Genomic DNA, 21923 nt, shown 5'->3' with positions numbered 1-21923 from the left:
TATGAGACTAGTCGTCTACTTTTGAAGTTTGTATTCTATTTCAAGGAAAATAAGTCATTGTTTTCAGAAAAAAAATGTGTATATATATTTTTTAGAACAAGTGGTAAAAATATGAAAGCTATTTTTTTTAAGTTGTGATTTCTTGAAGGCAGTTTTATAGCCTAAAAAAAAAAATGACAGAAAAAAATTAAATATTGGTGTTTTTATTCAAATTTCAGGAAGAACATTCCTACGTTTTTGAAAAGAAGAAAATTTATTGATGAAAACTATTATTTTTGAGAAAATGGTCATAGATTTTCTGGAAGAAAAGTAATGTTTGCAAGGAAAGTCTTAATCTTAAGAAAATAAAGCTTTTTTTAGTTAAAAAAAAATATTGTATATTTTCAAGATGAAGTCGTATAAAAGAAAATATAAATTTGAGAACAAATTATTTTCGAGAGTTTTATGTCGATCAATATGGAGTAACAATCATATTTTTGGTAGAAAAAATATTTTGACAGAGAGCATTAAAAAAAAAAGGCTTATTTTTATGAGAAGAAAGTTCTGTAAGTTTAGAAAGACGTTTTATTTTTATTTATTTATTTTTTTTTTTTTTTTATTTTTTTTTTTTAATATGTAGCATTAGCATTACACATTGAACTGCTACACACCCAGTACTTTATGTACTTGATTTCTACTGCAGGCCATTTAGGTGTCTGCTTTCGCTGCCTATTTGCGCCTTGTCACGAACGCTCGTGTCTGGTGATTCAGTGATGGTTCGTTTGGGTCCTCCTAGCATCTCCTGGCTTGTGAGCGAGATTAGAGGTGACACCGGTGCCGGCTCCTCTTCCTCCGGGTGTCAGTCACTTCCTGTTGCCTGGCCCACTCTTCTTAGCAGGGCGGCCGCGACCCATTTTTACCCTAGTCTACATTACGAAAAGGATAAATCAACCAGTAAAACTGGTTAATAAGATTGTTACGTTTTACATTTTTTTTAAATCTGGTGGAAAGACTTACCTGAATCTTTCTTGCGTGATGGGATTCTCAACCAATATTTGTCATTTGAGTCCGACTATTTGTACTGTTTGACAAGAAAGATTAGCGATGTAGTCTGCTACGCTAGCTCTTAGCTAGCTGCCGACTGGTCCATTACCGCTACCTTCTATAACGTGCTAAATAAGAAAAGAAAAAAAAAACATGCTAAAGAAGGTGACCAACAATGCACCAAAAGTATTTTCTAACAGGCAAACGAAAGTAGAACAAAAAGAAGTAGTGGTCATGGCAACTAGCGTGTGACGCATTGCTAGTTTAGCATGTGGCAACCGCCACGCCAACGATTTACTATTTACAGCACCAAAAGGCGCATAATTACTGACTAGGATTCTACCTTTGGCCACAATGCCATGCAGGAATTCTTGCTAAAATTTATTAAAAAAAATAGTCTGTTTTAGTGTCATTTGTACACTATGAGTGTAATGTAGGCTTAGCTATGCTATATGTAAAATGTAGTGGTACATAAAACCTCAAATGTCCTCTGATAGGAAAATGTTTCTTCTGGTCTCAGCAGACATTCTTTTGTTCGTATGGGAGTCGACCCCTCGCTTTTAAATCTCCCGTGAAGCGAGGTATGCCTCGGTGCTAGTAACAGCGGAGTAGCGCGCATTGTGCAACTCGTGAAAGATTTACCCGCGCTTGACAGACTGAGGAGGCGCAGGCTTGTTCACACAGTAGTAAATTTAATTGGGGAGAGAGGACATGGTGACCAGTTGGTGTCTCCCACTGGTCTGACTTTTGTCCGTTTCAGGACTGTCCGCCATTGTCAGTGTGCTAACATTTTACCCATCAGCAAACTGTCATGAGTTCATTCATCTTTTGGTTGTTTTGGGTATTTTATTGGAGTGGAGAAATCTCTATCTGACAACTTTGTAATTTGAGGACTTTATTTCTTGGAAATTTGCATTCTGGTAGTTGTAAAACTCTTGAGTCCGGGCAGACACATCGTATGCTATAAATAATGTATGAGAGGCAGCGTGTGTCTTCGAGGCTTGTCGAAGGTGGCGTTGTAATGGCAGCAAACAAAGCCTGCCTGCCATTTTGGAGATGGGAAGGACGGGGATAATGACAAGAGACGAGAGCGGAGGAGTTTATCAAATGCCTTCCATCCAAAGTGCTTTTGGGATCAAATATAAGAAGGTTGGCTCCACTTCAGATGGTCTTTTGATTGATTTGATGATAAATCATGAACTTTTCTGAAGCTTCCTGAACACCTGCACCTGTCTCCGACATTTACGACACATAAACAGAAGCTGTTTTACTGCATCGCTGCGTTTCAGTCCGGGGTGAAGACGACGACAATGATGATTATGACTAAAGTGGTGTAACTTTCATTTGATCTGATTAAGGCGGCGGCGGCGCTGTGCCCTTGGGCGATGTCTGTAGAGAGCCAACTAACGAGCGAATGAGAGATAACCCCATCTCAACTCCACTCCGACTTTCCAATTTAGCAGCTCCAAACTATGAATAAATCTAACACCCCTCTAATTGAATTCTTCAAAGAGACCACTTTTTCAAGGTTAGTCCCCCCCCAAATGCAAATGCATGTTCCCGCCTGAAAAATGACAAAAAAAAAAAAAAAAAAAAAACTTCCATTGATCTTGAAGAGAGAATTCCGGCTGTATTATTTTTTTTAAGCAGCTTTACCACATCTCTTGACATTTCTCTCATAATATACAGCTTAATTAATAATGTTTTTACATGGATATTTTGACTTTATTCTCATACAAACTGAGTTGTGCAGTTAGTTTAGTACTATTCTCCTGTTTCAATTTTTTATTTTTTTTTGTAAAATTATGAGTAGGAAGACTTGATTCTTATTAAATTTTTCTTGTGATTTTTGATTCATTGCTGTAATTCGAAAAAAAACAAAAACCCCAAAAAACAATAATTTTACTTCATTATTGTAAAATTTACTACCCATGGAGTTAATTTAAGACTACGCTCATGTTTAAATATTTTTCTTGTAAAATTTTGACTTTGTCAGATCACACTATAAAAAAAAATTACAGCAAAAACTTCATTTTCATTAAATACTTTTTAAAAATATTTTGACCTAAATTTTTTGGTATTTAAATTTTATTGTAAATCAAATAGAATTTACAAAATCTATTCAAAGTATGTTTAATTTTTTTCTTTTAAAATAACTTGCTTTAATTTGACAACATAATTATCGTAGAATTTAAATAGTATTGCAACTGAATTCTAATTATGACTATTGTGAAATTTCGACCTTTGTCCTTAAGTTTTCTCTTCATTCTTAAAGCAAACATTTTTATTAAATTTTCTTCATATGTAGCATTTTTTTTTAAAAGGAAATGCTTATAACTACTTAATTCTTGGAAACTACACCTTATATGATGATGTTTCAACATGAGTCCCGTAATTACTACTTAATTTTACATGGATTCATATTTTAGTTTCATTTGTGTAATTACAGCTCTTATTCTTGTTGTTCACTTATTCCCGTAATTTCCGGAACATAGACCCTCATGATGGGGGGGGTTACTATATATATATATATATACTTTTCCCAGTCGTGTCTGCTTACAGCTCTGCATGTCTACACTGCACAATCAAAAGGTGCAACAGTCAGCGCTCTGTGCAAATCCTTGCATGTCCCTCCCCAAGGTGGGTGTCTGTTTTAGCACCGGAAGGGCAGAGTTTCGATCTAGATGGGATGTGAGCATTGAGCAAGGACGTACACACAACAAATACAATATATGACAATGTTTATTAAAAACACAAGCAAGAAACTGGCTGATTAACATTCAAGAAGGTCCCCCCTGGCTCACATTAGCCATCTCCATTACTCAGCACGACCACAGCGTCCCAAAGGAAGCGCAAATTATTCACAAGACAGAACACACTCCGCGGGAACAATTAGCAATGGAGGATAAAACAACCCCGTTGACGATTTATGGAAAGAATACATCTGAGAGTGTCTCGAAGGCCGAGTGAGGAGACTGCTGGATGTATATCTCACACGTATACACCAGCAAAAATTTTACAGGAACATTTTTCTTTGCAAGAGTAATCATAAATTCCCATTAATACAGCCAGCAAAAATTAACACTATTAACAGCCTATGTGGTACGAGTAGCTCGACTTCAGATTTGTTCCATGTATATATTTGTCTTAGGTGACAAGCAAAACTTTGAGTTATGAGTGCTAGATGATGGCAGCGAACGTCATAACTCGTATTTTGACAATTTTACTGTAAAATTAAACATAAATCAATAAGAATTACATGTCATGTACCTCAAACATAGCTTTGCCTTAGCAAAGCCAGATTAGCTTAATGCTAACAAACGATACAAAATGGCATTGATATGCTAATGGTTAGCATTGCTAGGGTTTTAGACACCTTGGATATTTGAACACAGATAGTGGAGTAACAGTCAACAAAATGCACTATATTTCATTCTCTGTTAAAAAAAAATAAAAAAAATAAATAAAAAACTGAAAATTACCAGAAAATCTGGACACTGCAGTTTCGCTGAAAAACAAATATACAATAAATTCTCACCAGGAACTATTTATATCAAATTTAATCACAGACAATCTGGTGACAGGTGGTTGTGTTTAGCTAATGCTAAATGCTATCTTGGTTGGCAGTTCAACAGCTGTAAGTAAGTTAATTATTATCCAACCTTCTTTGCTCGGTCTGGCATTCTAACATTGGAATCGCACCGCCAGAAACACTCAGCTCGCGTTCGTAATTAACTATAGCATTAAGTAGGACTACATTTCGCATTCTTAGACATGGAAGCAGGAAGTTCTAGTTCCGGTGTGACAAAAACAGGCAGGCTTGGTTTATCGTTTATCAAATCATGTGAATCGCTATGACAACTGTGTGATGGACATGGCCCAAACCATTGGATTGCTAACTGGACTAAGGGTAGGGTAGGGCAAGATGACACACTGGGTAAGTTGCGCCACCCCTTGTATCTAGGCAACCATGCTCTGTGTGGTCATGTAATCACAAAGGCAGGAAGCCCACATCATGGCCATCTTGCTATGGTAAAAGGAAGCATATTGGAAAAGATGTAAGCCTATTTTTACTAGAAAAGTTGTTTTGTGACTGTCAAAGTAAAATTTCTGCATTTTAGGTAAAATTGGTTCTGTCAAACAAGATTATCTGAGACTAAAATTATAGGTTACACATATTGGTGAATTTGTAACATGTAAAAATGTGAATCACTTATCTCAAAATTAGCCACGTTTTTTAAGCTTGTGAACTGGCTTTAGAATGAGCTAAAAGAAATAAAATTCCCACCCCTAACAACTGGACAGAGAAAGTTTTAGCCGGTAAAGTAAAAAAAACTTAGCTTTTAAGTAGCTAGATGGTACTGAAACAGCAAATTTTTGTTTGTGGTGTGTTGTTCTTAGTTCAAAAATATGCACAGGTTCACTATAAAAACAAAAACAAAAAACTTATTGGTTAGTTTATACATTATGGCTCAAATTACCCCTTGAGGCAAATTGAGACACAATACCATTTTTTAAAAGCTTTGTCAGAGAGGCATTCTGCTCATTTCATTTTATAGCAGACATCCTAAAATAAGGGAATATATTTTCATTTTGTCTCTGTAGTTTTTCCTTGAATCCAGAACAAAATAAGTAAAAATATTGGTTCATCTTACCCCACTGTCCTTTATTTATGATGTCCGGGCAGCCTATTTAGACCCTTTAATGACAGGTTAAATAAGTGGACTGCGCTACTTAAGCGCTGAATGTATTACAATTAGACACTATATAAATACATCAATTCATAAGTAAATAAAAGGCCACCGCTGTTGTATATTTTAGAAGTAACACTGATAGCTGTCCCTCTTCAGCTTATAGTGGAGAAGACCACCGACTTCCCTTCTGCTGAGTTCTCTCTGGTGGAGGATGTGGCCCTTCACTTCACCTGCTTGATGGACCGGCTGAACGAGCAGCGCCTCTTCCAGCCCGACCTGTGCGACGTGGACATCGTGCTGGTGCGCCACCACAGCACCTTCCCGGCCCACAAGGGTGTGCTGGCCGCCTACAGCCCCTTCTTCCACTCGCTGTTCGCCCGCAGCAAGCAGCTGCGGCGCGTGGACCTGTCGCTGGACGCGCTGACGTCTCAGGGCCTGCAGCAGGTTCTCAACTTCATCTACACGTCCAAGCTTCTGGTGAGCAGCCGCACGGTCGCCGACGTTCTCAACGCCGCCACGTTGCTGCAGATGAGCGACATCGCCGCCTCCTGCCGCCAGCTCATCGGCAGCCGGTCTCTGCGGAGCGCCGACATGGACGACCAGGAGTGTGGTTGCGTAGGGGAATCCAAGACGTCGGATCTTCACGCAACCTTCAATAAAGATCAAATCATCGTGGAGGTCAACCTCAACAACCAGACTCTTAATGTTTCCAAAGGTGGAAAAGAGGCCAAAATATTTTGCGGTTGCGACGGGAGGGAGTCCGAGGACGACGAGGACGAAAACAACCTGAAGAAAAGAATTGACATATTGGGGCAGAGTTCCGAAGAAGAAGAGGATGAGGAGGAGAATATCCTTGAAGTTCCGGCGGCGGAACCCGAATCAGATCATCCCCGAAGGGCGCTGGCCGTGGCTGTGACGCTGGCCCACGAGGGCGGCGGCCCCAAGGCGAGACTGGAGGAGAGGCAGCAGTTCTCGTGCAAGAAGTGTCCGCGCGTCTTCAACAACCGCTGGTACTTGGAGAAGCACACCAGCGCCACGCATAGCCACACGCACAGCCGCGCGCACGCCTGTGCCAGCTGCGGCAAGAAGTTCCCGCTAGAGAACGAGATGCTGCTGCACCAGCAGACCAACTGCGAGAAGAGCATCGAGGTAGGAACCTGGAAAAGAAATAATTTAAAAAAAAAAAACTACTAGAATTTAATTTGTAATCACATTTTAAGTTGTCATGTATTCTTGATAGTGCGGGATGTGCGGGAAGGCCTTCAAGAAGCTGTGGTCGCTGCACGAGCACAACAAAGTGGTCCACGGCTACGCCGAGAAGAAATTCTCTTGCGAGATCTGCGACAAGAAGTTCTACACCATGGCGCACGTCCGCAAGCACATGGTTGGTGAGTGGTAAGCCGCTGCTGTTTCGACGTGCTTAGTCTTTTTGGGATTTGCTTGAAAAGGATGTTTTCAAAGGGTCAATGTCATCTGCTGGAACTTCATAAAGTCGGCAATTTTGTTTTGAAGCGTCAATTTTGATGTGTCCTTCAACGACAGATGCTGTCAAATTTTAACTACTTTTACAAGATACTGGATTGAGAAATATTTACTCATTATGTGTTGCCGTAGCATAGTGTTAATTTCATCAACAAAAACAAAAAAAAATAAATTTGTCAACACTCATTTTTCACCGAGCTAAAAATAGATTAGACTAGACTAAAACCCTCATTAATAAACAATAACTTGGACTAAATCAGTATGCATTCCGTCGACTAATGAAGACAAGATGAAAATGTACTTCACTTAATAAAAACTGGACTAAAATCTATGAACATTTTAGTTCAGGAACAAAAACGAGATGAAAAATATCATTTAGCAAAATCTTGTCTCTGCATCAAAAAGAGATAAATTTTTATATGAAATAGTTTTAGATCCGAAATGTTCAACGTAATGTGCTGACAAAAAAAATTAAAGGTGTTAAATGATTGTCCTGTCTAAAATGTTGTCATTGTTGGCTAAATCGAGACGAATAAAATTGTTTTCTTGGACTAAAATAAAGACTAAAATTCTAGATTTAGATTTGTCGAAAAATGGACTAAATAAAAAAAAAAAAAACTGACACAAAATTTTAAAAATGGCGGCTAAAATTAACACTACCGTAGCATGGTCCTTATAGTCCTGAAAAAAAATTAATAAATCTCTCAAGTTTTTGCGCACTATAATTTGGCAAAGCATGGCAGCAAACATGAACTTATTTGCTCCCAAAAACATATAAATACGTTCTATTTTAAATATTACGAGTTCCCTAAAGACGTATTTGTTTTTCTTTGTTTATTTTTTTCAAGAGCATGCAGAAGGCTTTGATGCAAGAACGGTTGACGCAATGGTAGTTATTACAAAAAACAGCCAGCACGTGGCAGCAGAGTATAAGAGATCAACCAGGTCCATGTTGCAACAAGATTTGTGAATAATGATTAAACTTGGCTATATTCAAATGCTAATTGCTGCAAAACGAAAACAGGTAGAAATATATATTTTTTCCTGATGAAAGAAGAGACTCTAATCTTTCTTTTGGTACGTTCCGTGGTTTTATAGCAATAGAACACAATATTCTGTGGGCCTTGCAAAATCAGTCAAAATTCAGTAAAACTGACGGAAGCGAAGGGGGTCGCGAGCCTGCGAGTGAATCAGAATGCCACAACTGACATCCATGCAGTCAACACGCACAAATGCTAACGTTTAGCCAGTTAGCAGCCAGCCACAAATCTATACACTCATTCCCCGACACCCTCGTCACTCACCAGAGCTTTCAAAGCCTCACATTGGAAGAATACTTGATTAATACTTGATTAACTTGATTCCATCACTACTGAAAAGCTAAAAAAAAAAAAATGTTTTGTTTGTGTATGTGTAGCTCATACAAAGGACATGCCGTTCACCTGCGAGACGTGCGGCAAGTCGTTCAAGCGCAGCATGTCCCTCAAGGTGCACTCGTTGCAGCATTCCGGAGAGAAGCCCTTCAAGTGTGAGGTTTGAGCTCCTTTTCCACACCACACGGAACAACTCAATTTGACAAAATTCAAATGGGAATATTTTGTCTAATTTTATTTAAAAAAAACAAGATGATGTCATTTGTTGTCATTGCAGAACTGCAGCGAGCGCTTCCAGTACAAATACCAGCTGCGTTCTCATATGAGCATCCACATCGGCCACAAGCAGTTCATGTGCCTGTGGTGCGGGAAGGACTTCAACATGAAGCAGTACTTTGATGAACACATGAAAACTCATACTGGTGAGTGCAGTGAAGCCCCCAATATATTTATTTATTTGTAGCCACCATTATTATTATTATTATAAATCTAGGCCTGTACATTATGGCCCTAAAAAATAAAATACATGGAGAAAGCATCCACAATAATAAGATTTGCATTTTTTTTTCCTTATCGAAAAAGAAAATGGTCAAATAGATTTCAGAAAAGCCATACCATTGGCAACTGTGACTATTTAATAGAGCTGTCAAAATTCGAGTACCGGTAATTGATTATCAAATTAATCGTCAACTATTTTAATAATCAAGTAATCACTTGGAGACATTTTTTTTATTTAAAATGGTCAAAATCCTCTAATTTCAGCATTTCAACAGTAATTGTTGACTGATTTCTGTTTGTTGTCCGTCATGAAAGAAGACTGATTATAATCTGTTTAATCAAAATAAGACATTTGCAAACATCTGTTTTTACTTTGGAACCCCGAACCACCCCCCCCCCCCCCCCTTTTTTTTTTTATCACTATATGATTACAAGTACAAAATAAACACCAATCACTGGTCAATAAACAGTAATCAGGGGAAAAAAATGCTTTTGTAATACACTTTAATGCGAAAATGAATCTGATTAGTCGAAATGTTCGATAGTGACAGCACTACTAAATTAACTCCTCCCATGTTATTAGTTTTAAGTGTTCTGAGGACATGTTTTGATCTCCAAATGTCCTTACTAATAAATTCTAATTGATAAAATCGATAATCATATATAGTAATCGATAAAAACCTTGACCAAAAATCTGTATTTGTCCCCCTTGTCACAGGCGAGAAACCGTACATCTGCGAGATTTGCGGGAAGAGCTTCACGAGCCGTCCCAACATGAAGCGCCACCGCCGCACCCACACGGGCGAGAAGCCGTACCCGTGCGAGGTGTGCGGCCAGCGTTTCCGCTTCTCCAACATGCTCAAGGCGCATCGGGAGAAATGCTTCCGGGTCAGCCAGCCGCTGGACGACCCCCTCGAGTCGGAGTCGTGCCCGGAGCAGATGCCATGCAGCACCTCGCAGCCTCCCTTGCTTCAATGAACCCCCCACGCACGTACCCCCTCTTCCACCACCTGACCTCTTCTCTGGCGGTAGGATGAACTCCAACATCTGAAGCATTGAAAGGTCACTTTTTGATTGTTTTTTTTTTTTCTCCCCCGGAGCTTCTTGCGCCTCAATAACACTGCCACTTGGTGAAAAAAAGTAATCAAGTTCTTTTTTTACAAATACATTTGGTGAGCTGGTTTCATTCGGGGACCAGCGATGTTTCTCTTCCCGGAGTCTTGCACAAAACGCAGCGATTGTAGCATCTTTGGCAACAACAAACAAGAAAAGTGGATGCGATCTCCGGTGCGACACAGCAATAATAACCAAAAGCTGACATGTTTTGGAAAATATACACTACTCACTAAAGTTTGACATATTGGGCTTCTGTGTGTGTACACAATAACCAAATCTCATTAGCTTGCGTGCTATAAGCTACGTTACTTTCGTAGTGTTTATAATCCGCCTGGCACCTTACTTACATTTAGTGATGTAACCGAATTGTACTCCTGTGTCCAATCTTAGAACTGTGCGTGTGCGTGTGCAAGCAATTTTTGTCACAGTGCGTCACGGTTACGTTCAACTCGTCATATGGCAAACGAGGAAGACAAGTAGTTTATACTACTGATTTTTGCACTTTGATCTCGGGCGGCAGAAAACGACTTTCGTCAGAAGCGCACGTATCGTCACATTCCAATGAAAAGTGATGATGGCAAATTATTAACCCAAAATAAAATGAACTTTTTTTATTATGATAAATATTGGTAAAAGTAGAGAATTGTTAAGTTACTGAAAATTTCAAGAATTACGACGTTGATGAAATGTGCTTATTGTTTTGTAGCGATATAAATAAGGTCGTAGCACTTTTGGTGGAAGATGGGGATCTAATGTGTGGACTTTGAAGATGAATGAATGCTAAAGGTGAGCACTTTATTGTCCAGTTTGGCAAATGTTATTTGGTTTGGAGTAAGTTTAAAATTTGTACATTTCTACCTAGAGAATATTACCAAACTCACGCTTGTTAGTAACGATCACAGAGTCAAAGCACTAACATTAACACAAAAGTATTAACATGTTTTATGCTGTATTATACCGTATTTCCTTTAATAGTGGCCTCCACTTGAATTGATGCCGCATCTCAATTAATTGCCCCTTCCAACATCAGCTGAAGTTCTTCCTCAGTAGAAAACCTTTTCTCTTTTTTTAGCCCTTTTTTTTTTTTTGTCTAAAATTGCAACTAAACTTGTCCCTCAATAGACTGATGGTACTTTCTATGGTCATTACAGGAGGAAATATAGTAAATGGAGATTAAACAGATTTTTTTTTTTTTTTACCTTTTTTAGAATATGCAGAATTTAGCAGCGTTATAAAATGTGCTGATTGTATTATATGACATAGAGACTCTAATGTATATACGGCTGCTTTAAAAGCAAATGTATCATGGCCTGGCATCATGTACAGTATATGTGACCATATCTATTATTTTTTTTGTTTTTGCTGTCAGATGTTCATGTGGTGTTATCACGCTAAGTGGCAGTAAAAAGGGAGAAGGGACATTTTTGTTTTTTTTGCACACTGTTGTGGAGGACTCATACTGGATTCCTGGCAGGTAGGCTTTTATGTCTTTCGATTAAGCGCCATTCTCCTTCACCGAGGCTCTCAGCCAAAAAGTTTAAGGTGGACATGCCCTTGTCCTTAAATAAAGGCTGGCTAAAATGAGATTTTTCTACCAGCCATTGCTTATTTTGCACATGAGGGCTTACTTAGCTTCTTCTAATATTCGTTCTTGTTAACTTTCCCAAACCTTAAAGGAGACATATTTTTATTTTTAATTTTTTTGTTTCTAATACAATTTTAATAAAGGTTTCTACTAGCATTCGTAAGTCAAAATACACAAAGGATAAAAAGGACTATTTTTATTTACAATTACAGATGGATGCCACAAGATGGTGGCAAAGCACTACATAAAGTTCCTCAGCTGACTTTAACATAGTTCCTTGGCACTAAAATGCCATTAAATGGCACCAAATCAGTTTTCTACATGATGGGTTGCCAGACACCAAAAGTCAATTTCCCATAATATGTCCCCTTTAAACACACTTGATGCCGTATATCCCTCAAATGCGATGTGCACTATTAATTGCGGACCGTTTATCATATAGAGCAAGTGGTGGGGAATCTACGACCCACGATACAACTTTAAAAAATAAAACAATAATAATAATAAAAACATAAAAAGCTCCCAAATCCTCATAATATGTCATAATATACGTTTTTTTTTTTTGTTGTTTTTTTTAAAAGATGGACTCCCCACCTCTGCTGTACACATGACACTAGAGTATGTCTTAGTTCAGTGGTGTACAGAGAATTAATAAAAATATATATATATATACTAAAACAGGAGAATAGTGTCTAGAGGTGCTAATAACAATAGAGTGTATCTTCTGTCCTTCCATGGTATTACTGACTCGCGTGTGTGTACTATCTGTAAAACACAAGCCGGGCGGCGTCACATGACAACATTAAAGCGTATCAAGATATTATTGCACAATGAGCTGTGTCTTTTGTTATTTTTAGGGGAGCCTATTTGATTAAAAGAAAAGTCTACACACCCCTGTTCAAATGCTAGTTTTTTGTGTTTAAAAAAACAAAACAAAAAACAATTGTACCTAACTATAAAATATCAATTTTCGAGAGGGGAAATAAAAATAAACTTAAGATAATGTTTTTGTTTTGTTTTTTTTTAATCATAGGAATTTGAACTGTGATTGCTTTAAATTTTATTTGAAGCAGTGCAGTGCAAAAACAAATACGGTTGCAGATTAAAACACATAATAAAAACATGAAGGGGGGGAAAAAAACAAAGTGAGCTACATGTTTGAGTAAGGAAAAATGTGAAAAATGTACAATAATAAATGCCTTACTCCTAATAGACATAGGATGCAAAATATGTTAGACAATTCCATCTTTCTAACTTGTTGAAAATAATTTTGAGAAGGCGGTTTGTATAATACACAAGATCTTGGGATCTTTGGTTGACTTTGGCACGGAAGAATTTTTTACATCTTGGTGAGTCGCAGCGTGTTGAGTCGGACCCCCAAAATAGTTGCGCCAGAGGCGTACTGAATCTCTCTCAGGATCCCGTTCCACTTGTTCTCTGTCTCATTATACCTGAATAAGAGCACCCAAAAAAAGTACTAGATTAAAATGTTGCTTGAAACAATGTTGAACACTTTTTGTTTTTAAAGTGTACATATACAATACAGACATTAATTGTATATTATCAAAAAATTATAAATTATTCTTTTCTCAAAAGAAAAAAAAAATCCTCAAAAAATATTTTGATTTGAAAAATAAAGCTTTTTCCTCTAAATTGTAATATCCCGCCCATAAATGTAACCCACCTCCAGATGTCATTCATCTCTTTGGGAATGATGTCCTCGCTGTCCTCCAGCGGCATCATGGCGAAACCTCCCACGGCGAAAAGCGAACCGCCCAGAGACACCAAATTCAAGGAACTGCGTTCTTGGGGGAAAGGCTGGAAGTCGGACCACCTGCGGATTAATCAGAAAGAAGGCTTTTGGTACCTTAGCCTTCAATAAATGGACTTTCAATCCCCACTTTTTATGAATCTAACTCACTTATTGGTGGTGATGTCGTAAACCTCGACGGAATCGGTCAGATCCGTGTTGGTGACTCCAGCTGCAACATAGATTTTGTTCTTGTGAATGGTTGCGCCGAATAATGAGCGTGCTGTCTTCATGGGAGCCAGCTCCTTCCATTCGAACTTCCTGGCGTCGTATGCGTACATCTTGCTTAAGCAGTTCCTTTTCACATAAAAAAAGGGGGGGGAATATTTATTTTCCAAGGACAAAGTTAACATTTCAAGGGAAAAAAAAAAGTTATTTAGGGAACTGTCCAATAATATGGATATCGTAATAAACCAAGGACGCCCCCGCATACTCACTTGTCATCTCCTTTTCCTCCAATTACATAAACCATATCATTGGACGAAACGGTCGCATGTCCGTAGACCACGTACGGAAGTGGGTCCGACTCGCCCCATTTGAAAGATCTACGAACAAAAGACTACATAAATTCTCTCATGTCAAAGCGTACTCTCCGCTTTCCTGAAGATGAGGCACTTACTGTCTGTCGTAAACCATAACGGAGTCCAGGGTTTTCTCCTGGTCCTTCACTTCCTTCCCTCCCATGACGAAGATGGAGTTCTCGGCCTCACCGAGCCCAAACAGAAAGCGGGGAGACGGGAGAGGCGGCATGCCCAGCCAGTCGGCGTTGACTGGGTCGTACTGGAGTTGTAATATTACAACGTTAAAGTTGTATTTTTTGCGTACTGTGTACCCAACATTTAGGCATCCTGATGTCTTTACACACGCCAACTATGTGAGCTCACCTGTAAGAAGTAAGAGCAGAGAGGATCCTCCTTGTTCTGCTCATCGATGAATAATCCCCCGGCCGCGAAGATTTGGTTCTCCTTGGTAACCAGGCTGACGTGGTTCTTGGGAACCTGCGTGGACACTGACGCCATGTAGCAGTCGTTCCCCGTCGGGTCATAGGCCACTGCCCCCACATCGCTGACCATCAGGATCAGCTCGCGGACGAACATTCCAAAGCGCATGTTGTCGTTCAAGATACTCGGAAGAAGATTCTCCTCTTGTTCCTCGTCCTCCTCGTTCTCCGCGCCGTCTTCCTTCTTCTTCTTGGTGGTAGGCTTCACTTCGGGCATTTTCCCCGCCTGAGCATCCCTGACCAGCTGAAGCTTCTTTTGCAATTCTGGATTTTTCGAGATGAGTTTGTTCTTCTCAACTTTGTCCCTCAAGTAATCCTCACCTAGAAGACGCAAGCGAACGCAGTCCAGCAAACCAGGAAGGTCCTTCTCCCGTTCCGCTAAGTCTCGCGCCACCCATTTCATCAAAGCCTCGAACACGATTTCCTCAGAGTCCACATCCAAGTTGTCGTTGGCCAGGATGGCGGCCAGTTCGCCTGGCTGCAGCTGGAGGAAGTCCTCGTCCCTGGAAATGAGCCGGAAGCGCTCACAGGCGAAGTTCCGCGCTGAGACGGCCAACCTGGGGCAGTCCAGCATCAAACCTAGTCTGAAGACGGCCAGGCAGTTGCTGAGGCTCAAACGCTTTTGGAGGAAGGACACGCAGACAGTGAAAATTGACGGGATCTGGTACATGTTGGCCACGGCAAAGATGTCCTGCACGTTCTGCTCTGACACGTTGATCCTGGAGGTGTACAAGTACTTGAGGACCAGCCCCATGACACCCGGCTCCACATCCTCTAGAACCACCTCTCGTTTTTTGCTCTCATCCAGATCGGACAGAAAGAGAGCGCGGAAGTACGAACTGCAGGCGCACAGGACCAAGCGATGGCACGGGAACTCCTTGTCCTTGATTTTCAGAACACAGTCCACCAGCTTGTCATTCTCCAGAAGCTCGTACAGGCCGTCCTGGAGAAGCGTCTGCTGGTACACCCGTGGCTCATCAATGGGGTTCACCGGTAGAGCCATTCTTACTGGCCGGGGAGGGACGAGTGAAGATCCTTTCGGGGGTCTTCGAATCCAACGGGTAGTTCTTTGCCGAGGAAGAGTCGGTCGTCAACTGAAGGCCTTGTACTCCCTCAGCTGTCCCCACCTTTCAACTCAGCTCCAACTGGCAGGCTATTTATAGCCGGCAATGGGCTTCATTCTGGAACATGACATGCGCTCACCCCCCTAAAACCCACCACAGCTCCCCCCTAAGTTACATCCCACCTCACTCCCCGCCCTCAGCCAGCTGACACATGGCTTCATTGCCCTGAAATAGACTTTACTAAGTAGGCTGTCCTCTGTAGTCATCCAAAACTATTTGATAGTTCCATGACATGGCATGATGTGACTGTCGTAGTTATACGACTTTTTTTGTTCTGGATTCAGCTTTGATTTGTGTTATATTACACCTTATTCTTTCATTTTGTAAAGTTATGGCTTAATTTGACAAAAAGCAAGACGTTTACTAAATGTACTTCATTTATTTGTTTTCATGACAAAAGTTTCAGAAAATGTCACTCAAGTCAGAGACTGTATGCATGCTCATTCATCATCTACTCTGCTTTTTGCTTGCTGGGATCGGCGACGGGTTGAGCGGTGGCTGGTTCGGGAATTGAGGGGTCTGCCAGAGGGGCAGCCGGTGCGCCGTCCAACGTCGCGGGAGGAATCGGATCGGGGTCGTCGATGAGGGCTTGTCTCCTCTCCCGCTCCTTAATCACTTGAATCAGGCAGTAGGTCACGAACATGACGACTATGGTGGTTATTGGGAAACCTGGCCCAACGTGAGAAGGGGGAAGTTAATAGTCTCACTTGAACTATGAAATTGAGATCAAGTCTAAGAGCTCACCTTTGAGTAATAGACGCTTGGCAACCGACTTGGCAAAGTCCAAACTGTTGATTATCAGGGTGTTGTACAGGACGATACTCCAGAAGTTGAAGATACAGACGACGGCTCGGATCCGGCGGGACATTGCCTCTGACATTGCATTCTTGAAAGAAAGAAACAAAGAAGAAAACCTGTGATGCAAGTTCCAATTCAAGTCAGATATTATTGGCTAAACCACTGGCAACAAAAGTGAGTACACCACTATTGTGAAATTGTCCAAATTGTGTCCCTATGTGGTGTTATGACACATATTTGTGTTACAAGGTCTCAGGTGTTGATGGGGAGCAAGTACTGGTCACTTGGGCGTTCAATCTGGTCTCCAAAAATATGGCCTCAAGTCAAGTCCAGATAAGTCTCATATCTTTTAGTTTCCTCAACTCAAAACGGTAACCCAAGTCCTAATGATTCGCCGCCACAAAAACTTGCAAACCTCGAAAGACGCGAAGGGCTCCATGGAGAAGAACTTGGCAGCCCACAGCTCGCAGTTCAGGCCGAAGCAGTTGAAGAAGGCCCAGACCAGGACCACCTTGCACGGTCCTAGCCACAGGACGGTGACGGCGTAGGTGCACACAGTGGCCAGCAGCTCCGCCAGCACGTCGTCGTGTTTGCCACCCAGGCGATTGTACACATATCTTTTTTTCGGGGAAATCACAACAGGATCAGAACCTGGACATCAATTTTGTAGGGTGCTTGGATTATGGTGGACTATCACAGGACTGTTTGGAGCTACTCACTTGCACAACCAGTCATTGATCCCTCGGTCGAAGTGTCTGAGAAAGCAGATCAAGCGTAATCAACAAACGAGCATTTGGCACATTTGCCAAGTCTTGAAACTCACGTTTCAGCAAAGACGTATAGCGTCGTGATGCATTTGGGTGGCTTTGGCGGGTCCAGATGGTCCAGCCTGGATACGGTGTTGATGATGCCGAACATTACGGCGGCTTTCACCCAGTCGTAGAGCAAGTTGAAGTAAGCCACGCCAACTGCAAACAAACACATTCCATAGCTAATTCAAAATTGTATTATTATTATTTACTTTTTTTTTTTTTTTTTTCCCTCTCTCTTTAATATAGACCGACCCAGGGCCCAGTCGGAGAGGTGCCTGAGCAGCTTCAGGTCGCCGGGGATGGTGAGGACATACAGGAAGTGGAAGAGGACGTCCACCGTGAGGATGACGGCCAGGTGGGTGACAGCCTGCATGTTGATGTTCCACATCTCCCGCTCCTTCCTGCTCAAGTCTGACTTATTGGCCTGTAGGGGGCAGCACACGCAAAGCTACTGTAGCAAAAACTAAACGTGATTGTGACTTATTTTTGTATGATTACAGATTTTTTTTTTTTAACAAGATTAAGATTTTTGATCAAAAAACAAATGATTTTTTTTCTTGTAAGATTACATTTTTATTTTGCAAAAATTCCAAATTTGACTTGCTTATTAAAATGACTTAAAATATGTTCCTGTGTAAATTTTACATTGACATTTTTGCTCAAGTTTCCCCTTTTTATTTCCTTATTTTTGTTGGTTGAAAGGTTTGAGGGTTTTATTTAATTATTTTAATAAATAGTACGTTAAAGAAAGTGACTTATTTAAGAAATATGTCTTGTGAAATGAATCAAATGAAAATGGGCTTTTTTTTTTCAATTAAAAAAAAAAAGATCTATAAAAACATAGGCTTATGACTAAAATTTGACATTGAAATTGGCCTTTTTTTTCTTTTCTCAGTAAATTTTTCTTTTTGAAAAAAAATATCCTCTTAAAAAAATGTTCTTATAAAAGCTTTTCTTTAAAAACCTTTTTCTCATTCAATTTAAATTTTCATAATGCAAATACTTAAATTCACTTGTGCAAATATATATTTTATTTTAAGTTCAATGTCGTAATACATTTTAACCTTGAAAAAAAAAAAAGTACTTAAAAAAAAAAATCATAAAAATAAATAAAATTGCATAAAAATTTCTCTTACAATTTTAACTACGTTTTTCATGTCATTCACATGAGCAGGTGTACCTAATGTTATGGCCAGTGAGCGTATACACTATTATGTGAATGTAATGCAGCCGGTGAGCCATGCTGAGTCATAAATAGCCGTGCATGTGCTTTATTGGAAGGTGTGACAAACCGACAAGGTTGCAGCTCAGCAGACTCGGGTTACACCCGTCGCCGCTTTTGAAACGAACCTGTATGTAGAACTTGTCAAAGGTCATGATGGGCCCGAAGTAGAAGAAGGGCAGGTAGAAGTTGTACTTGAGCAGCTCCAGGATGCTGTAGTTGCCGTCCTTGCGCTCGCAGTTCTCCAAAGCGAAGCTGATGCAGCGCATGATGGTGAAGCCGCAGCCGCCGTAGAAGAGAACGTGGCGCAGGTCGAAGTCGCCCGCCACGAAGCCTGCCTAGAAAATCATTAGACAGCTATGACATTGATTATGATATTTATTTATTTAATTAGGAAAACTAAGGGTTTTTTAGCTACAGTACACTGTTCACTGTAACTTGGGAAAAAGATAGCTCCTGACTCAAGTTTGATTAGTCTACACGCATAATTTGCTTGACATGTTTATCATAACGGAATGCATGACAAATTTGTGTGAAACTCTTCCCAAAACTGAACATGAATTTTGACATTATGTTCTGAAGCAGCCATTTAGGATGAATTCCAGTGCTCCTAAGATTAGAAATGACTTTTCAATTTTCAACTTTACTCTCATAACTTTCCGACTTTTTTCATTATAGAACTTTATTGTACAGACATTTTTTCCCCTTACATTTGCGACTTTTTTCGAAAAGGAAATTTGACTTTATTTTTGCACGCCATTTGTGAAAATAATTTTTTTAAATATATATTTTTTTATTTTAAACCTCATCTTTGCGACTTCTGAAATTCATTAGATTTTTTTTTTTCATTGAACTTAAATCTTCTAACATTTACATCTTCTTTTTTTTTCCATGGGATTTTTTTTCCCCATATCAGAAACTTCTGAAATTCATTTGTTATTTTTTTTTATTATTATTTTAATCTTGTAAAAAAATTTATTTTCTAAAAAAAAATCTTGGGAGATCACATCTGAAAATTACTTGCTAAAATGTGATTTATTTATTTTTTTAAAAGAAACATTATTTTCCTAAAATGCTGGCTTTTTCCCTTGAAAAAATATGACTTCTCCAAAAATATTGACTTTCAACTTTTTCTCAGAAAATGTGATAATTCTCATATTGATATTTTTTTATTTATTTTTTTTAAGATCTCTCGAACTTTTTTTTTTCTCCCAAAAAATTTTTGACATATAAAATTCTTTATAAAAAAAAAAAAAAAAAAAACTGTTCTTGAAGATTACGGCTTTTGAAAAGTATTCACGACATTAACATTTTCTCTCTGACCGAACAGGAAGTCCCCACACTTTAAGGTGTCCAGCATCCAAAACCCCGTGACCAATCAAATCCTTTACAGCCACTAGAAGCCACGTTCAAGCTACCAAATGTATTTCCTTGTGGAGCCGGCTAAACTCCTTAACATACCTGCCAGGACAGGAAGGGCTCACACTTGAATGTTGCCAGCGTGCAAAACCCGGTGACGAAACACAGCCAGCGTATCTTAACCAAAGATATGCTGTAGAGCAAAATGCAGTGGGACAGGATGAGGGTGACGTAGGTCCATCCCATGCTAGTCCACACAGCCAGCATCCCGTACGCCATGTAAGCAAGGGACCTGTACTGTAGAACAACAATAATGGTGTCATCCGATGCTAACTACTAACCATTCGCCATCTTTTTTCAAAGCACCTGAGGAGCCAGCATGGAACAGAGCTTGGCGAACAGCACGTGTCCAGACAGAGCGAAGATGATGTGAGTCCGGAAGGTCCAAATCCACATGGCCCACTCTGAGTCTGCTGTGTCCTGGAAGGACAAAAAAAATAAATTAAAAAGGTATGAATTATGTTTCTTGAAGGACCGCAAAGCGATTGTTTACCATTTTCCTGCCAAAGTAATACCATCCCGGCTTCACGCTGGACTTGAATGCTTTTCTGTTCGTGTTTGCTGAAATAAAATTGAAAGAAATTGGATACAAATGCACACATACTGTATTCTTCATCATACTCACACGAGGACGCGTCAAAGACCCAGCAGGTGGACCAGAACAGGGCCGAGGCCAGCACGGCGTTGTACAAGTACAGCTCATATTTGGGAAGCGCCGCTTTGATCGCCATGGCGACACACAACACACCAGGATCTTCTGCAAAAAAAAACAAAAAAACATCCTGAACACACAAGTCTCTTTAAAGACTCAAAAACTGGTTTTACCTGTGTTAGTGTCACCAGACTTCAGGCCATTAAATGGCGTTAACTTGTTTCTAAAAGCATCGAGACACGCCCGTTTGCTGGCGCGTCGGATAGACACGCTTGAATGGGTTTGTTGTGGCAGAACAGGTGTCCCGATAGTTTTGTCCAACAGAGTGTTGCCATGTCGTACACACGCAGTAGAAACATCAACACTACACAAGAGTTCTATTGGAAATCTGCAATTTCTGATACCTCCTTTGGTTCCTAATATTTTGACCCTCATGGTGCTTAGCAAGCTAACCAAAATATTAGGAACACCCGCCAGTACGATTCGGCTTAGGTGTGTACTGCTCTAAGTGAACATCCATAATAATATAGAGTAGAATTGTAATTAAAATTTCAATTAAAAGTTAGAATTATTTTTTGTAAAATGGCTGATGTTTTCAATAGAACTCTTGTATCGCTAAAATATATATTTCTATACATGCACTCATTTATTTAGTTATTTCATCTGTGTATAACTTTCTTTCAAATCTGCTGAGACTAATCTCTACTTTGCTTCCTCTGGTCCATGTTTAGTGTGGTAATACCTGTCACCATTTAAATAGGCTGACTAATTGCAAGTTTGAAAACACCTTGTTATGCTAATTGGTTGAATTTTCTTACAATTCATAATAAAATTATAATATGAGACACGCCAGGTATTATTGCAAATAATGTGTCTTTTTGTTTATTTGCAAAATCCCATTTTTAGCTGCAAAAACTTTACTGCTCTGCTTTGAGTGCAGCTGCTGTGCTTTATGACTTGACATTTATTCTGTAACCTCGTCCTCGTCATTTAGTCATCTCTTCTCTCACCGTGATTGCATTCATAAAAGAATAATAATAATAATAATAATAATAACTAAAGTCAATTTGTTTGTTTTTATCTGCACTGCTAATCAAGAGAATAAGACTGGCATTTGCACTCATTAGACGTCAACAAAGTACAGCTGCTGGCTTCTTTTTAAAGCACTCTTCAACGACACGTTCGCAATTGAGATGTTTGACTTTTAAGACAAATAAAATCTTTAAAAAATATATAGAATTGTTTGAGTCACATGCATGCCTCTAAATAGCAACACCCGTGCACTTTACTTTGTCCTCCGCAAACACCTGTTGCC

General features: G+C 39.7%; 3 protein-coding genes across 10 annotated transcripts in view; 1 reads left to right on the top strand and 2 right to left on the bottom strand.

Moving 5' to 3' along the window:
- zbtb47b (zinc finger and BTB domain containing 47b) overlaps positions 1-21923 on the top strand; it is a 45482-nt gene that overhangs the window by 9046 nt on the left and 14513 nt on the right. For 5 of the 8 annotated variants that reach the window (XM_077509095.1, XM_077509094.1, XM_077509091.1 and 2 more), the window contains 6 exons: positions 5874-6866; positions 6958-7105; positions 8617-8732; positions 8850-8994; positions 9789-17670; positions 20260-20406. In XM_077509095.1, the coding sequence (XP_077365221.1) occupies positions 5874-6866; positions 6958-7105; positions 8617-8732; positions 8850-8994; positions 9789-10048 (1662 nt within the window). In that variant the 3' untranslated portion in view covers positions 10049-17670; positions 20260-20406. Of the gene's footprint in view, positions 1-4993; positions 5082-5873; positions 6867-6957; positions 7113-8616; positions 8733-8849; positions 8996-9788; positions 17671-20259; positions 20407-21923 lie in introns of those variants that run through there. The other 3 variants (XM_077509092.1, XM_077509097.1, XM_077509098.1) reach the window with 3 other exon arrangements.
- On the bottom strand, positions 12812-15689 carry klhl40b (kelch-like family member 40b). Its single transcript, XM_077509090.1, has 6 exons — positions 14466-15689; positions 14201-14361; positions 14019-14126; positions 13693-13878; positions 13456-13605; positions 12812-13222 (listed from the first exon to the last, which is right to left on the bottom strand). Exons 1-6 carry the CDS (start codon positions 15582-15584, stop codon positions 13111-13113), a joined length of 1836 nt encoding a protein of 611 aa, XP_077365216.1. The 5' UTR covers positions 15585-15689; the 3' UTR covers positions 12812-13110.
- On the bottom strand, positions 16065-21510 carry hhatlb (hedgehog acyltransferase like, b). The gene is made up of 12 exons (XM_077509089.1): positions 20782-21510; positions 20582-20713; positions 20450-20517; positions 20263-20376; positions 19999-20193; positions 18666-18875; positions 17568-17739; positions 17327-17471; positions 17223-17258; positions 16919-17120; positions 16450-16591; positions 16065-16374 (listed from the first exon to the last, which is right to left on the bottom strand). The coding sequence occupies exons 1-12, from the start codon at positions 21041-21043 to the stop codon at positions 16157-16159; spliced, it is 1896 nt and encodes a 631-aa protein (XP_077365215.1). The 5' UTR covers positions 21044-21510; the 3' UTR covers positions 16065-16156.

Source organism: Festucalex cinctus, chromosome 20 (assembly GCF_051991245.1).
Source record: "Festucalex cinctus isolate MCC-2025b chromosome 20, RoL_Fcin_1.0, whole genome shotgun sequence".
NCBI lineage: Eukaryota > Metazoa > Chordata > Actinopteri > Syngnathiformes > Syngnathidae > Festucalex > Festucalex cinctus.
The sequence above is the reverse complement of the archived record's forward strand: the minus strand, read 5'-3'. Positions and strand labels throughout refer to the sequence as shown.

Excerpts from the sequence above, each read along its gene's own strand:
- klhl40b (XM_077509090.1), bottom strand. The coding sequence starts at position 15,584 with ATGGCTCTACCGGTGAACCCCATTGATGAGCCACGGGTGTACCAGCAG. Across the intron at positions 13,879-14,018 it reads GGAGGAAAAGGAGATGACAA|GAACTGCTTAAGCAAGATGT; the intron begins GTGAGTATGCGG and ends TTATGTGAAAAG. Across the intron at positions 13,606-13,692 it reads TACGACATCACCACCAATAA|GTGGTCCGACTTCCAGCCTT; the intron begins GTGAGTTAGATT and ends ATTAATCCGCAG.
- hhatlb (XM_077509089.1), bottom strand. The coding sequence starts at position 21,043 with ATGAGGGTCAAAATATTAGGAACCAAAGGAGGTATCAGAAATTGCAGA. Across the intron at positions 20,377-20,449 it reads ATTACTTTGGCAGGAAAATG|GACACAGCAGACTCAGAGTG; the intron begins GTAAACAATCGC and ends TTGTCCTTCCAG. Across the intron at positions 16,375-16,449 it reads CAAGCGTCTATTACTCAAAG|GTTTCCCAATAACCACCATA; the intron begins GTGAGCTCTTAG and ends ACGTTGGGCCAG.